Source organism: Mixophyes fleayi, chromosome 5, assembly GCF_038048845.1.
Source record: "Mixophyes fleayi isolate aMixFle1 chromosome 5, aMixFle1.hap1, whole genome shotgun sequence".
Taxonomy (NCBI): Eukaryota; Metazoa; Chordata; class Amphibia; order Anura; family Limnodynastidae; genus Mixophyes; species Mixophyes fleayi.
Window position 1 is genome coordinate 262,148,786 of NC_134406.1, and position 18,213 is coordinate 262,166,998.

At 38.9% G+C, this 18,213-nt stretch overlaps 1 protein-coding gene across 4 annotated transcripts in view; it reads left to right on the forward strand.

The window, feature by feature from the left end:
* Positions 1 to 18,213, forward strand: part of COL14A1 (collagen type XIV alpha 1 chain) — a 134,002-nt gene that overhangs the window by 18,154 nt on the left and 97,635 nt on the right. For all 4 annotated transcript variants that reach the window (XM_075214011.1, XM_075214008.1, XM_075214012.1 and 1 more), the window contains exons 3-5: positions 7,519 to 7,635; positions 13,275 to 13,418; positions 14,936 to 15,007. In XM_075214011.1, the coding sequence (XP_075070112.1) occupies positions 7,519 to 7,635; positions 13,275 to 13,418; positions 14,936 to 15,007 (333 nt within the window). The remainder of the gene's footprint in view (positions 1 to 7,518; positions 7,636 to 13,274; positions 13,419 to 14,935; positions 15,008 to 18,213) is intronic.

Genomic DNA, 18,213 nt, shown 5'->3' on the forward strand with positions numbered 1-18,213 from the left:
TAGGTGCTTTAAGGTGACTGAACATCACCAGGAATCTCTGTTATTACAAATGATAAATCACGCAGATCTTGGCTCTGAGTGATGGTTCCAGTACAGACAGGTTTCATGAATGGGCTAATGCCTAGATGAAGGCAAAGGAAGTTATCCCACTCTGTAGGGAAGACATAAGAACGTAAGAACAAAATAGTTGTCATTTTACATGCTTTGATAATGTGCCACACAGGAAGATATTGCGTGTATTAAACAGAAAATGTATCGCTCAAAGAAGGTCGCAGGGAACATTTTAGAGGGTGTACTTCACTTTTCTGTTTTATTTAATTCCCTTATATTAATAATTTGTTTTAGAACATGTGGTCGGGTTGGAAAGTAAATTAGTTGATTGGCCGGTTTACGTTGGATCCCAAACAGTAGCCCCAAATATAATTCCAGTTTTGCTTTTACCTACCTCAGACCCTAGGCATTTATCTAGGTTGATTTATTGGTATTCAGGTTAGGGTATGAAATTAAAATGTTGTGCAATTCAATAATGGAACATAAATGTAAACTAGTGTTTCTTTTATTTATATAGTGGGTTTCCTAAATGTGTACAACTAGTTAAGAATTGTTGAACATAATTAATTTGCAGAATGTATATACATTCTAGAGGACTTCTTATACCTGAAACGAGACGTTAGTTCTCAATGTCAGGCAGCTCCTGCAAATGCAATTAATTATTACATTAGTGCAAACTTTGCATATTCAAGTTATCATAATATAATATTGTGATTCCTTAAATGAGAAATAATTTTAACTGGGAAAAATAACTTATTCGTTCCTAATTTACCCTTCAATGTAAAGCATAGAAATAGAACCTTTTAATGGCTTATTTGCAATATGGAAATTAAGAGATGGACAAAATGTTGGTTCATCTCATAATGAATAGTTCCCATTAGACACCATGAAAACAGCACCATTAAATTTACCAGACTTATCTGGTGATGTTACTGGATCCAGTTAGCACAGATATAGAGAATAAATATGCTTTACAATCTACCTGCATGTACAGATACTGAGATAGATCTAAGAACATTGATGTTATTTGTACAGTGACTGTACAAGATTGTGGTCTTATGATCTATCTAATCTATCTATCTATCTATCTATCTATCTATCTATCTATCTATCTATCTATCTATCTCATATCTATCTATCTATCTATCTATCTATCTATCTATCTATCTAATCTATCTATCTATCTATCTATCTATCTATCTATCTATCTATCTATCTTTCTCATATCTATCTATCTATCTATCTATCTATCTATCTATCTATCTATCTATTAATCTATCTGTCTTTCTCATATCTATCTATCTATCTATCTATCTATCTATCTATCTATCTATCCATCTATCTCATATCTATCTATCTATCTATCTATCTATCTATCTATCTATCTATCTATCTGTCTCATATCTATCTCATTTCTATATCACATATATCTATCTGTTTCAGCACATGTACCTGTGTTATAATTACAATGCTATATGAGTATTGAATGTCTTCCATTATCTATCTATCTATCTATCTATCTATCTATCTATCTATCTATCTATCTATCTATCTCATATCTATCTATCTATCTATCTAGCTATCTATCTATCTATCTATCTATCTATTTATCCATCTATCTATCTATCTATCTATCTGTCTCATATCTATCTCATTTCTATATCACATCTATCTGTTTCAGTACATTTACCTGTGTTATAATTTCAATGCTATATGAGTATTGAATGTTGTTCATTATATATCTATCTCACATCTATCTATCTATCTATCTATCTATCTATCTATCTATCTATCTATCTATCTATCTATCTATCATCTCTCTTTCTCTCTCCCTTCTTTCTTCCTTCTCTCTCTCCCTCCACTCCTCCACCCGATTAAGAAATTATTTTACGCATATAATTATCTATAGTTAGTAAGCTCAGAACGGTAAATAAAAACTTTTTCCTTGTAAACAAAGTGAATACATTTTTCTTTTTCTTCTCTTGAAATAATATAATTTTTGATTCTGACAGATTTACAATTTTTTTTAAGAAACCACACAACTATGTACTCGAATGTATGAACTCTTCAGATCAGCTAAACAGTTGCTTAACTAACAATTGCTTTCCTTGTCACAGGCTTTCCAGGAACTTTATAAGTAATATGCAATGTATATAATACCATTTACGGCACTGAGCATAACTACATATGTGTCCACTGCTTCTCCTTTCATTTCAATGTCATCTCGCTTTTCTTATTGTACAAACTTCATATTTCTGCATTATGAATATGTTACACAACGTGGATGGATGGATGTCTGGACATCGTCAAGTTGGGACATGATTTCAAATACCTTTCTTTCGACTTGAATGCAAATTCACCTATATGTCTAAAATGCAGAAGTGATCACTCGGTGGGATAATCAGTATATTTCAACAAAAGGATTAATCTTGTCTGTTTGAAATAGATACAGTGTTTGTGACCATCCACATTGTGAATTCCTATGTGCACTTCGGAAACGCTAACTTTTTGTGTGTTTTTTAAATTTATTTTTAGTTTTTATTAATGTTTCATTTTTATTTTATTTTTGTAGGGGGGAGGGGGTACAGCAGCTCAAGCAACATTTTAATTATTTGTTTATTTTTTATTTTTATTTTATTTTTTATTTTTTTTTATCACAAGAAATTAGCTTTTGTTCCACAGACACTAAGTTCCCAATGACATAAGAGACAATCTGCACAGGTTGGTGACTCGACGGAATAATCCCAAATTTATTTTGTGTGTAGATTTATGTCCTAGCTGTACGTGTTTATGTGCCAACCCAGTTTTGCATAGCTAGTTAAACAGTGAAGTAAATAAAAAATAAAAATTAAAAATTAAATGAAAGTAAAAGTGAAAACTATTATTATTACTACATTAGTATGCCTCTAACACTTTATAATTAAATATCAATATCTGAATTAAAATACCTGAAATTATGACTATTGCTTATTTCATTGTTCATAACTCCCAATTTGTGAATATTTAGATAAGAGGCAAATTCAGCAAACATACTAGTTATGTGAAGCTGTTGGCATATTTTGTAGTCTATACATTCCACTGTAGTACTTAATGGGCCTTATTCATTAAAGAAAGTAAAGCAAAAAAAAAATAATCAGTAACTTTGCACCTGGACAAAACCATGTTGCATTGGAGGGGGAGCTAATTTTAAAATGTGAGGACAGATTTATATTTGGGATAAAGCAAGTCGTAGATCAACTTTTAACGTCAGTGTAAAAATAAAGCTATCAAGTATTTGCGTCCTACATGAAAAAATAGCCAGTATTTTCCTTATGTGCAAAATAATAAACTCATTTACACTGCTTACATTGTAACATGGTTTTGCCAAGGTTCAAAGTTACACATTTTTTTGCTTTACTTTCCTTAATGAATCAGGGCCAATGTGTTTACAAAATGTGTTGTTCTTTGTACATACAGGTGAATTGTGTGAAATGTGATGGGCAATGGCTTGTTCTTTGTTGGTGATGGTTATCTCCTTGTAAGAATAGAGGCACAATTACGTTAAAGTACTTAGAAGAAATTTATTTTACACGCACACACCAACACACATATGTGTGTGGTAGTTGGTTTAAAAAATAAATTGAACTTATCTTTTCATTTTATGAAATGTATGCATAATTTTATTTGGATTTGTGGCCTATTTATGTTTTTGTTTCAATTCTGTTCGCAACTTACCGCAACTAAAAAACTGCCTACATCATTATAACCATTTAAATAATGTTAAAATTATTTTCCATGCAATAGATTAAAATTGTTAAAATTTGTAGCAGAATTGTGCATAAACAGATTTTTTTTTAACTACCAAATGACGTACAGACCATGAGGAAAAATTGGAAAAGCAGAAAATGAAGAGTGACCAGTGGTCATTAACTATAAAACAAAGTAAAAATAAAATAAATAATTGACCAAGGGAAAATCAAATTTATTTATTACATTTAAAAAAATACAATGGCAAAAAAAGTTAAAGAAATAAGAACCTTCTGAAGGGAAATTGTTTTTCATTTTTCATTGAAAATTCTTTATTTTACTTTAGTGACAATTCTTTCTGAATTTATTTCAATCATAGTAGCTTCTTTATAGATAGTAAGAAAAATTATGCTTGGTCCGAAATTTTCCAGAAAAAAAAGTAGTAGAAAAATCTGCATAAAATTGTACAAAATATATCTAAATAAATAACATGAGGTGCATAGGTAAAAACTGTCCTATTAGGCACAGATTTAATTAAGTGCGAAGTTCTGTAGAAGCCTAACACTCTGACCCTTAGTGTATTATTCTGATGTTCCTTCTCCCTGACTTGTTGCTACATATGAGTCTAAGTAGCGACTAATCTATTTTATTACAGCAGTATTATAGCTGACACATAGATTATTACAAACATATAAAAAATAGGTACTCTTAATAATTATCTTATTAATTATAAAAATTAGATCTTAAAATGAGTTTACCATAAAATATTACTTTATCTTGAATGCACAATTTAGTATTTTTCATATGCAACCCTAAGTGGATAGAAATTGCAAACAGAATACGTACAATTTGTGCACATTTGTTTGATCTTGTAAACGGAGGAATGGAAACTATGTAGGTTCATTAGCAGATGCCATTCTCTAAATACTCAGCCTCGGAGCTATTCGTAATGGAGCATTTCCTCAAGCGATCGCTATCACCGTAAGAACACATTACATGCTATCAGCCAAGTAAACCGTTCACCTGACGTGGTTATAGTCGGAGACACTGATACTTCTTGTTGTATCTTGCCCAGAATAAATTTGTGCACGGGCCATAAAAATGCTCCATTATTAAATTAAATTATTAGATTTTAAACTATATAGTTTTACATTTCTGGATTCTTACTGCGCTGTTCAGCATTTGTTTATATAGACAAGCAGACTTGTTAATCTCTGTTGCCTAGGAAAAATATTATTAAGAGATGGGTTTTCAAATAGCGTCTAAAGATTTGAAGGCTGTGGGAAACGCTTATTGAGCATGGTAGGGAATTCCATAATTGGGGAGCAGCACGGGAGAAGTCTGGTAGGCGAGAGTGAGAGGTGGTTACCAGAGACGAGACAAGGCGCAGGTCAGAGGTAGATCTAAGAGGGCGGGAGGGAGAGTATTTTGATATGAGATTTGAGATGTATGCAGGGGTGGTGTTGTTGAGGGTTTTCTAGGTAAGGGTGAGTAATTTGAATTTGATTCTGGAGGACACAGGGAGCCAGTGTAGGGATTTGCAAAGTGGTGCAGTAGATGTGGAGCGATGAGAGAGGAAGATCAGGATTAGGATGGATCGAAGTGTCAATATACGGTTGTCAGGAATGCCAGATAGCAGGGGGTTGCAATAGTCAAGACTGGAGATGATGAGAGAAAGGATAAGAGTTTTGGTAGCATGTTGAGGAAGAAAAGGGCGTATTCTGGCAATATTTTTAAGTTGGAGTCACCAGGACTGGAAGAAAGTCTGGATGTGAGGAATAAAGGAGAGGGTGGAGTTAAGTGTGACTCCAAGTAGCGGGTATGGGAGACTGAGACAATTGTGGTGTTATTGACATTGAGGGAAATTTAAGGGCAGGTGGTGACTCTGGCAGGAGGGAAGATAATAAGCTCTGTTTTGGACATGTTGAGCTTCAGGTAGCGTTGGGACATCCATGTGGGGCATAGCAGAAAGACAGTTGGTTACATGAGATAGTATAGAAGGAGAGAGGTCAGGGGAACAGATAGAGATTTGGGTGTCATCAGATTAGAGGTGGTTGGAGGCTGAAGGAGCGAATTAGTTCTCCAAGAGAAGGTGTACAGTGAAATCTGTAAAGGGCCAAGAACAGAGCCTTGTGGGACCCAGCAGACAGTGGGAGTGGATGGAATGATGCGCTAGAGGTAGAAACACTAAAGGAGCCGTTCGATAGGTAGGAAGTGAACCAGGAAAGAACTGTGTTATGAAGATCAATGGAGTGAAGGGTGTGTGGGAGAGAGGGTGATCAACAGTGTCAAAAGCAGCAGAGAGGTCCAGGAGAATGAGTATGGAGGAATGACCCTTAGATTTTGCAGTAAGTAGATCATTGGTCACTTTTGTGAGAGCAGTTTCAGTGGAATGTTGAGGGCAGAAGCCTGATTGTAGAGAGTGGAGAATGGAATGAGAGGAGAGAAAGTGAGACAGGCCTTTGTAAACTAATCGCTCAATTAGTTTGGAGGTAAAGGGGAGCAGAGAAGTAGGGCGGTAGTAGGAGAGAGAGGTTGGATCAAGAGATGGTTTCTTTAGAATTAGTGAGATGAGCGCATGTTTAAAGGAGGATGGAAATGTGCCTGTGGAGAGAGACAGGTTGAAGAAGTGAACTAGAGATGGGCATGCAGTGGAGAAGAGGGAGCGGAGAAGTTTGGAGGGAATAGGTTTGAGGGGACAGGTTGTAGGGTGAGATGATGGGATGAGTGCAAACACTTATATGAATATGCCCCAAAGCTGGTCTCAATATAGAGGACATGGCAGGGTTGAGCTGTATCCTTTAGCATTAAAAATTAAAAACTCTGATGAATAAAAAAAAGTTCAAAAAGCCATAAAGGTAATTTAATATTTTATGTCAGAGAAGCAGGAAGGCACATACCAGACAATAAATTAAAGCAGCAATCCCACATAGAATATTTTTTTCTTAAATAGCTAAGTACCTTTTATGTATGCATGTGATATTAAATTTTCTTAGCTATCCTACAATAAATCAGTATTTCCTGTTCAAACGCTATTTGGTTGGCAAGCAAAAATGGCTGCCAACCACAGACACTTTCATCTGTTACTCAAACACAGGCTCACAACTGTTAGCATGTCATGTGATGGAAGAGCAGAGGGGGGAGGTGGGGGCGGGGTAACAGTGCAAACAGCGTTCAGAGGGGCATTTCAAAGCCTAACTGTTCACTACATCATGTGCTATGTGACTGTGGTTGCCATGGTAATCCACAATTATAAATCATTATTAGCAGCCTGAAGAAAAAAACCAGTGGTAAATAGCAACATTCTTCTTATAATCTGCCACAATGATTTTTGTTAAAAAAAACAACACACCTGATTTTTTCATGGGATTGCTGCTTCAAAGTCATCTGAAGGTACACAACCCTTACAATGTATTAGTTTTTTGAATTTTAATGAAAGGGTGTTTTTCTCTCTACAATCCTGGGTTAAAACTCTTAAACACTCCATTAGTTTGTGTTCTCAGTGTTGCCTGTTAATGTTCTAACCTCTAACATGACTTGTCTTGTCCTAATGTAAGTGTAAGAGCCTCTGTGAATGGTATGTCATGCGGGAATATAATGTATGTTGGTTTCAGTGTAGTAATGTGAATGATATTAAAAAACAACAACAATTTATGGGTTTTAAGGAGTTTTTATTGCATGTCTGATGATCCCTGGGATATGTTTTATATACCATAAACTTTTCTGTTCTCTACTTTGCAGTGACCCCACCGACAAAACTAAGATACCACGTTGTAGCACACGATAGTGTTCAGATTTCATGGAAAGCATCCAAAGATAAAATAAAAGGATATAAACTTCTTGTGACACCAAAATCAGGTAAACATAGGTTTCTATCTATATCTATCTATCTATCTATCTATCTATCTATCTATCTATCTATCTATCTATCTATCTATCTATTCTTCTATCTATCTATCTATCTATCTACCTATCTAACATCTATCTATCTATCTATTTATCTATCTATCTATCTATCTATCTAACGTCTATCTATCTAACGTCTATCTATCTATCGATCGATCGATCATCTATCTATCTATCTCTCTATCTATCTATCTCCATCTCTATCTATCTATCTATCTATCTATCTATCTATCTATCTATCTATTCTTCTATCTATCTATCTATTCTTCTATCTATCTATCTATCTATCTATCTACCTATCTAACATCTATCTATCTAACATCTATCTATCTATCTATCTATCTATCTATCTATCTATCTATCTATCTATCTATCGATCATCTATCTATCTATCTATCTATCTATCTATCTATCTATTCTTCTATCTATCTATCTATCTACCTATCTAACATCTATCTATCTATCTATCTATCTATCTATCTATCTATCTATCTATCTATCGATCGATCTATCTATCTATTTATCTATCTATCTATCTATCTATCCAACGTCTATCTATCTATCGATCGATCATCTATCTCTCTATCTATCTATCTCCATCTCTATCTATCTATCTATCTATCTATCTATCTATCTATCTATCTATCTATCTATCTATCTATTAATCTATCTATTCTTCTATCTATCTATCTATTCTTCTATCTATCTATCTATCTATCTATCTATCTATCTATCTACCTATCTAACATCTATCTATCTATCTATCTATCTATCTATCTATCTATCGATCATCTATCTATCTATCTATCTATCTATCTCTCTATTTATCTATCTATCTCACATCTATCTATCTATATTTTCATATCTATCTATCTATCTATCTATCTATCTATCTATCTATCTATCTATCTATCTATCTGTCTATCTATCTATCTCATATCTATCTATCTATCTGTCTGTCTCATATCTATCTATCTATCTATCTATCTATCTATCTATCTATTTCATATCTATCTATCTATCTATCTATCTATTTCATATCTATCTATCTATCTATCTATCTCCTGCTAACTATCGCCCTATCTCACTTCTCCCCTTCGCCTCTAAACTACTTGAGAGGATTGTCTGCAGCCGCCTCACCAGACACCTCTCGGACTATTCCCTCCTCGACCCTCTCCAATCTGGTTTCCGCCCCCTGCCCTGGCCAAAGTTACCAATGATCTACTTTTAGCCAAATCCAAGGGTCACTTCTCCCTACTCATCCTCCTCGACCTTTCTGCGTCCTTTGACACCGTAGACCACCCCCTCCTGCTACAAACCCTTCTCTCTCTTGGCCTATCTGGGTCTGTCCTCGCCTGGTTCACCTCATATCTCGCTAACCGCTCCTTCTCTGTATCCACGTCTGGCTCCTCCTCCACCCCCTCCCTTCTTCCTGTTGGAGTCCCTCAGGGCTCTGTTCTTGGCCCTCTACTCTTTTCACTCTCTACCTCCTCCCTTGGTGCTCTCATCTCCTCCTTCGGTCTTCAGTATCACCTTAATGCCGATGACATCCAACTCTACATCTCCTCGCCTGATCTCTCCTCCACCCTCCTCTCTTGTGTATCCGACTGCCTCTCTGCCATCTCCTCCTGGATGTCCTCCCGCTTTCTCAAAATTAACATCTCTAAAACTGAACTCATTGTCTTTCCTCCCCCCAGGCTCCCCTTCCACCATGACCTCTCTATCACCGTCAACAGCACCACCATCTCTTCTGTCACCCAACTTCGCTGCCTGGGCGTTACCTTCGACTCCTCTCTCTCTTTTGTACCCCACATTCAATCCCTCGCCCAAGCCTGTCGCTTCCAGCTTCGCAATGTTGCCCGCATCCGGCCCTTCCTCTCTCAGGATGCCACCAAAATCATCATCCACGCACTCATTATCTCCCGCCTCGATTATTGCAACCTCCTCCTTTCCGGCCTCCCCCTCTCCCACCTTGCCCCCCTCCGCTCTATTCTCAATGCGGCTGCAACACTCATCTTCCTCTCTCGCCGCTCCTCCTCCGCATCCCCCCTCTGCCTTGCCCTACACTGGCTCCCCATCCCCTACAGAATCCTTTTCAAACTCCTGACCACCACGTTCAAGGCTCTTTCCCAGTCCACTCCCCCCTATATCTCTAACCTCCTCTCCATTCACACTCCTGCCCGCTCCCTGCACTCGGCCAATGACCATCTCCTCTCCTCCACCCTGGTCACCTCTTCCCACTCCAGAATCCAAGACTTCTCCCGTGCAGCCCCTCTTCACTGGCACGACCTACCTCGCTCCATCCGCCTCTCTCCCAATCTAAGGTCCTTCAAACGAGCACTGAAAACTCCCCTCTTCCTGAAAGCCTACCATCCTTCCACCTAACCCATTATCCCCTCTCTCCTCCCGGTCCCTTCTCCCTCCCATATGCGTCAACTGACTCCCTTTGTGCCTGAGTCTTGTTCACCCTCCCTTAGGATGTAAGCTCACTTGAGCAGGGCCCTCTTCCCTCCTGTATCCATACCTGTTCTTCTGCTCCGTCCTTACTGCATTAGCCTGCCTGGAGCCTCTGAAGTTTGGTATTTATTGTTTATTGTTCAGTAATGTCTTACCCTGTATAGTCTACTGTTTGTACAGTGTACGGCGCTGCGGAACCCTTGTGGCGCCAAACAAATAAAGGATAATAATAATAGTAATAATATCTGTCTATCTATTCATCTATCTGTTTCATATCTATCTATCTCATATCTATCTATCTATCTATCTATCTATCTATCTATCTATCTATCTCATATCTATCTATCTATCTATCTATCTATCTATCTATCTATCTGTCTGTCTCAGCACATGTACCTGTGTTATAATTTCAATCCTATACGAGTATTGAATGTCTTCCATTAATAAATGTGAAACTTGCAATTTCCATTTAAAATAAATGTGATGAAATTTAAGCAGCCAATCCACATAAACAGCTGCGGGTTGACATTAAATAACCAAATCACCAATTAAGTAAGTTTTATAAAGTGAAGGGGTCAATATTTCAAACAGCCAATCAGATGAGCTGCTGGTGTCATCCTTATCAGCATATATCTTTACACCAGGCTGCTGGTAGCTCCCAAGAAACGGATCTGTGGATTCGTCCAAGACTAATTACACATCTACAGTGGTCACTGTACTGTACTGAGGATGGCCCACCTCCCTTGGTGTAAGATTATTATATGGTGTATTTTTACCCCCAACAAATGACTTATGTTCTAATGAGGCCCATTGATTGCATATGTGACTTCAAACCATAAATATTTGATGCCATTCTCCAGAACGGCTCACACTGGCATGTTCCCTGTGCATAATTTGCAGTAGGACACAGACATAAGCGAGGGAGTAAAATCCCACTTTGTCTGAATGACCCAGTAATGCTACATTGCGGCAATGAGATGGGAAGATATTTCTAAGCAACCCATTGTTCTCAACAGACCCCATTGAGTAGGAACGTCCGTAGAGGTCTTATGCTGCACTCACGTGATCACACAAGGTCCAGAACGACTTGGAGAAATATATTCTCTGTACAGCGCATTATAGATGATTGGTTCACTATCTACTCTCTGGTGCTGATAACCGTTTCTTCTCCAGGCATAACAGCCTGGACTAATTTAGGATTCCCTGAGAACTCTATTTATATTTCATTCCTCGTCTCTGCTTGTTTATATAAATTATACCATTTATCTTAGCACATTACCCTCCACCTCTGCAGCCTGATACAAACTCATAACTGGGATCTTTCTGGAGAAATGTTTCTGGTGTTTGAGACACAATTGTACATTGTTTCCAAAAGGACTTGTCTAATATCATAGGCAGCTGACTGAAACAGACAACAAACAGTAAATGAGTTTATTCTGCTCCCCACAGACCAGTTACTTCAGGAAGTATCTTTGTTACAGGCTGAATAGAATACAAAGCGTCATAAAACGGACAACGGGATTCTTTGAATATCATGACAAATCAGTACAGAACGCAGAGTGCTCACAATACAATTATACTTAATCCCCTTTCCATGTTGCGCCGGTTATGGCGCAACATGGAAAGGTGATTAAGTAAAGTTTTGGTTTTCCCCTTTTTAACCGGGCTCCTAACCAAAACCTGATATAGGGCCCAGATACACTGTTCAACCCCTGAATGTAAACCATTGTTTCCAATTAACCCATACCCATTCACAATATTAAAAAAGTGAAGTAAGTTTTCTCCTGGACAAAACCATGTTACAAGCTTTCAAGTGTTCTCTGAAAACCCACCTCTTCAGACAAGCTTATAATATTTCTCAACCACCCTCTTAACCTCACTACATTACCCTATTACCACCCGTTATACAATTACCCTTTGACCAACATTGTTGTGTGACAGGATCATTTAGCTTATGAGTCATTTTTACCTTTGCAGTCGGCCCAGTCAGACTGCAAATGTAGACTTAACCTCATGTGTCAAACTCCCATTGTCCAATAGATTGTAAGCTTGTTAGCAGGGCATACTCACCTCTTTGTCTGTTTTACCCAGTTTGTTTATTAGTTTACTATGTTTGACCCCAATTGTAAAGCGCTACGGAATATGTTGGCGCTATATAAATAAATGATGATGATGATGAAGGGGTGCAAATGACTTTATTATTTTGCACATAAGTTAAATACTGGCTGTTTTTCATGTAGCACACAAATACTTGATAACTTAATTTGTACACTGAAGTTTAAAGTTGATCTAGGACATGTCCTACCCATCTATAAATCTGTCTTTACACTTTAAATTTACCTCCCCCTCCAAAACAACATGGTTTTGCCAAGTTTACTCATTTTTTTTTCTTTACTTTCCTTTATGAATCAGTCCCATTGAGCTCAATGGAGTGATTTCCAAAAACCTCTCAAATGCAAGTAAACCTAACGCGTTTTACATGCATTTTCACTGGTGTTTAAAATTGCATTTTTAAATCCAAATTAAAGCCCAGTGAATAAATGTGGTGCTGTCCGATGAAAGTTCATTATACGCATGTTGCTGCATCATATTTAGGCATTATAAGTGAATAGACCCTAGATTGATAATTATTTTGCCCCCTCATGCTCGTGCCACTCAAACCAATACTCCCTCCGCTATAATTTTTACTGGGAAAATGCCAAGTGCAAGCACAAATATAATATTGTAGGGAAAATTAAATAGTGAAAAAAATAAAATAAAAAAGAATGCGATGGTTCTTTGCGGCCCCCTGAAATGTGTGCCCCTAGACAGGTACCTATTTCTTTCTATATGTGAACTACTGTGCATTGTAGCTGGCAAAATGATTCATGTCATTTTTATGTATACCGTAGCTCCTCACATTTTAATCACGCAGAATAACGGTACTGTATTTGCAGTAAAAGTTAATTAAACATACCAAATGATCAGCATTGCAGATTAAAATGTATCTCGGATGTCAAATGACTCCTACTTCTTATGACACAGCTCTAACTTGACCCTAATATTAACGTTACCAGCCTTTGTGTAGGTGATACTGTACTTCCAATATTCCCACATGATGAAAGATATCTGAGCCAATGTCTTCTCCTGTTCAGGTGGGAAAACCAACCAACTAAATCTTCAAAACACTGCAACCAGAGCAGTCATTCAAAGACTCGATCCCGAACGCAGTTACGCCGTACAGGTCATCGCATTTAATGAAGACGATGAAAGCAAGCCAGTTCGGGGAGAGTTTAAAAGTAGGTAACCGTGACCAGCGCTGATAGCTGATACACTGGTATAAAGACTATGGATTTATGCTTGAAGTAATTAGTCATGAGTCTAACTATAGATTTATTAATATGAAACACATTTTATGTAACTCTACATAACTATTTATATATTTTTTTTAGTTTTAATTGTATCATTATAATTGTAGTTATAATTGCCATATTACCTAATGTCTTATGCAATGAAAACACCAGGGGCCTGATTTATTAAGTAACCTAAATTAAGAAGTTTCTTATTTAAGTCTCCTGGACAAAACCATCGTACATTGCAAGGGGTGAAAATTAGTTTTCTGTTTTGCACATAAGTTAAATACTGACTGTTTTTTCATGTAGCACACAAATACTTGATAGCTTATTTGTACACTGAAATTTAAAGTCGATATTTGTGTGCTACATGAAAAAACAGTCAGTATTTAACTTATGTGCAAAACAGAAAACTAATTTTCACCCCTTGCATTGTAACATGGTTTTGTCCAGGAGACCTAAATAAGAAACTTCTTAATTTAAGCTCCTTAATGAATCAAGCCCCATGTGATTATAGCAAAGAGGTATCATTCCCTATAAATATTGCAGGCATGATACAGCCGGTGTAAATGTATAGTGCCTTCAGTCCTGAAGAGATATTTACTGGTATATTCAGTATTACAAGTGAGGGGAATAAATGTAAACAGGGTTTATGCAACGAAATAGACGTTTTTCAGGATTCAAGGGGTTTAAGAGTATTCCAGTTTGGGGTCTTTACATTTCAACGCAAGAAAGATTTAGCATTTGTAAACGGTTATTTGTGAATTGGAGCCACAGTGCAAGTGGTAATGCGAGACAGTTAAATATTTGGACCGTACACAAGTTTTTGTGGAAGGGTGGGGGCTGCCAATCCTCCAGGGCGTGTAGTTTCCTCGTGAGGAAATGCAGCTCTGCTCAGTGTGGGATGGAAAAAGGAGATGTTTATTTGGTGTTTGAGAGAACTTTACCTAGAATTGGTCTTGTTGCTTTTGGAGAGAGGTTGGTGTCTTTTATTTCCATTCCCTGTAGTCATAGGCAAACCGAGGGGGGGGGGGGTCCTAGTGCCTGGAAACCCCCCTCCACTGTATAATTGAGGTGGCTGGATCCTGCTCCCGCCTTCACACAGCTCTACTTGAAAAGGGAGAGCTGCGTGCACCACGCAGCATTGCCCATGTATATAATGGGGTTAGGAAGAGTTGGAGAGCAGCCAAGCACTGTCTAATATTATAGCCACTCCCCCATGCATGCTGGTCACGCCCACTGGCGGCATAGTGTGGAAACCCCCCTTTACAAATCCTGCGTTTGCCCCTGGTAGTGTCTGTAATACATTGTATTGTTCCCTTGCTGAGCTTGCCTCTGATTGGCTCCAGTCCCCTTGTGTTTATCTTCATCAATAAATGCTTATGTCTCACCTACTTCCACCAATAATATTATAGATAGTCTCTGGTTCAGTTCAACTCACAATGTGTTTATTTTGTCTTTAGTTAAGGATTTGGAGAAAAAGAAAAAAACCACAAGTCGTAAGGTTGAAAGTGAAAACGTAGCAGTGGCAGAAGGTAGGAATTCATTGAGCGTTGTCATCATTAATCATCTGACATTTCGGATGCCAGATATTACTGTTCAATTGTCTTTGCAATAGAAGAAGAATTATTACACAGAAACTTCTTACAAGGGAAATAGTTTATTTAATGTTGACATTATTAGGAGGGACGACCGCGCTTTCTGTTGGAAACCAAAGTTTCTTAGTTTAAAATCTTTTCATAAGTTTGGCTCTTACCTATAATTATTTTTTGAGACTTATACATAATGAGGGTACCGGGTGCATCACTTTTTGGAGCCTTGTGCTCTTTTTGTTGCTTCCTGCAGAAAAAAATATATTTGATTTTCGCCTCTTTGTGAGACTATTGTAATGCCTAAGCACTGTCTACCCTGTCCATATCACCTACCTACAAATATCTAACCAAAGTACTGCCATCGCTGCTAAAACAAGGAAATGTTGGGACAATGTGGGGACTTGTGTCCCACATGTGTTGGGTTTGTCCTTACTAAAGATTTCACTCATTGCTTTTCAGAAGAAACATTTGTGTGCCAAGCACTTTATGGTAGCGTGCGTAGATTCCCAATTCACCACCTCCAAGCACACCTACAAATTCGCCCCTGGAAAAGTTATAAATGAAGAGCAAGCCTCATTTCCACATACAGCTTCCTATTTACCCCATTAAATATTAAACTAAAAAAGCTGCCATATTTTGTGCTGTGTTTGGTACAAAGCTGTTGTCTACTGAGCCAATGAACCTTACTGACCCCAGTGGCGCACGCAGGGGGGGTTTCTGAGTCTCTTAAACCCCCCCCTGCGCTAACTAAGTGCCCACTGTCCTATACAGCAGCCGCGGCGCTGTCAAAGAAGCGTCCGCGGCGGTGCTGTATTGTATTGTATACAGCACCGCCGCAGACGCTTCTTAGACAGCGCCGTGGCTGCTGTATAGGACAGCGCTGGCGAAACGGAGCTGCTGCACGTGCGCAGCAGCTCTCTCTGGGGTTTGTTTTTTTTTTGTTTTTTTTGGGTCTGCGGGGAGAAACCCTCCCCCCCCCGACAATCCTCCGTGCGCCCCTGGACCCGCACATGGTCATTCAGAAATCTTAGTGAACAATTATGTCACTAGTTGCAGAATCGTAAGTGATCCTCATTTTACTGATACTTTGCTGCTGACTGTGGCTGGGAGAGATACTAGTTAAATAATTGGGGATTACATATAGAGTATAACGCTGCATTGACGGCTTAGTCATCTCCTGGCAGCATCTGATACTGTAACATCGCCGAAATCTTATTGGAATGTTGGGAGGACCTGACCTCTGGTTCTTGGAGTAAGTAAATGTGCTAAATGATTGCTAAAATGTGCTACCCTTCACCTTTAGAGACGTTCAGACTTAACCGTCTTGCAAACCTGGAAGGCGAATCCTAAACAATTCTGAGTCAGACAAGTAATATCTATAAACAATGGGATTTGCCTGGTGATTTGTATGATCTCTCTGCAGGATATTGATTTTCAGGTTTTGAAGAAATAAGAGAACGGATAAATTCATTGTCTGTTGATTCCGTTTCTCAGACTCCCTGATCTCATAAGAGAATCAGTCATTTTAGTATTGGGGAATTCTACAAATTATGAGTATTGATCCATTGAGATTATTATTATTATTATTAATTGTAAAGTGCTACGGAATTTGCTGGCGCTATATAAATAAATGTTGACGTTGATGATGATGATTATCGTTTATATATGAGGCGCCACAAAGGGTCGTACAATGAGCGTGGGATAACAGTACAGGGTAACAGTACACAGCATACAGGCAGAACAGAGACAGAGTGCAATAAGTACAATAAGTACAAACTCAGCAGAGTGTAGGTGCACAGGCAGAGAGGTAGAAGTGACCAGTGCACAGATAGAGAGGGGAGGGAGGGAGGTGGGGAGTGAAGAGAGAAGACTGAACTTGTGCTCACTATTCTGGGCGCCACTAACAGGATCAGGGCAAAGACCGAGATGCCAAGGCAAAGGAGAAGAGGAGAGACAGCGTCAGGAGTCAAGTGACGCAAAAGAGAAAAGAGGGGGGAGCGGGGGGCAAAGGTAAGAGGAAGAGGACGTGAGGATAAAGGACCCTGCTCAAGGGAGCTTACAATCTAAAGGTGAGGGGGAGACTGACAGGAGACACAGAGACGGGATATAGGGTGAGGGGACAAGGACTGTAAGGGAATAGATGAACGTGAGAGAGAAGGAGCGGAGGATGAGTGAGGGGGAGGTAGAGTATGGTGAGTGTAGAGGGATAGTGAAGAGGGTTAGAGGAGGGCAGGGTTAGATGGAGGAAGGATAGGATAATCTGAGCAGATGGGTTTTGAGGGAGCGTTTGAAGTTAGGCAGGCTGGGGGAAAGCCTGATAGCACGGGGGAGATCATTCCAGAGAAGGGGGCAGCACGGGACAGGGCCATCTTTTCCATTGGGCACGATAGGCAGCTGCCCGGGGGCCCCACGGGCAAGGGGGCCCCATAGGCACGGCTCTTAATGAGAATAAATAATCCTGCAAAAGAGAAAAACCTGCAAAAAAAAACCTTCAAGGGTCACTGAGCAAGTACATCTATCTATCTCTATCTCTATATATCTATATCTATATCTGTATCTGTATACATCTATATATCTATATCTATATCTATATCCGGTGCTCTGCTTTGCCCGGGGGCCCATAATGTTGTTAAGATGGCCCTGGGCAGGGGAGAAATCTTGAAAGCAGGAATGAGAGATGGTGTCCAGATGGGAGGTGAGACGGCGGTGATTGGAAGACCGTAGAGGGCAAGAGGGAGTATAGGAAGAGACGAGGTTGGAGAGATTTGGAGCAGTGGTGCTAGAGGGCTTTGTAGGTGAGGGTGAGGGTGAGGAGTTTGAAGAGGATTCTGCAGCTGAGGGGGAGCCAGTGTAGACCTTGACAGAGAGGTGAGGTAAAGCAGGACCGGCGGGAGAGGTAGATCGAGCTGCAGCGCACAGTACGGACTGAAGAGGAGTGAGACAGGTGTGGGGGAGGCCAGTAAGGAGGAGGTTGCAGTAATCCAGGCAGGAAATCATGAGAGAGTGGATAAGAGTTTTGTTGGTATCGGTGGAGATGAAGGGTCTGGTCCGCGCTATACTTCAGAGATGAAAGCAGCAGAATTGAGCAAGTGATTGTATGTGAGGGAATAAGGAGAGGGAGGAGTCAAGGGTGACCCCCAGGCAACAGA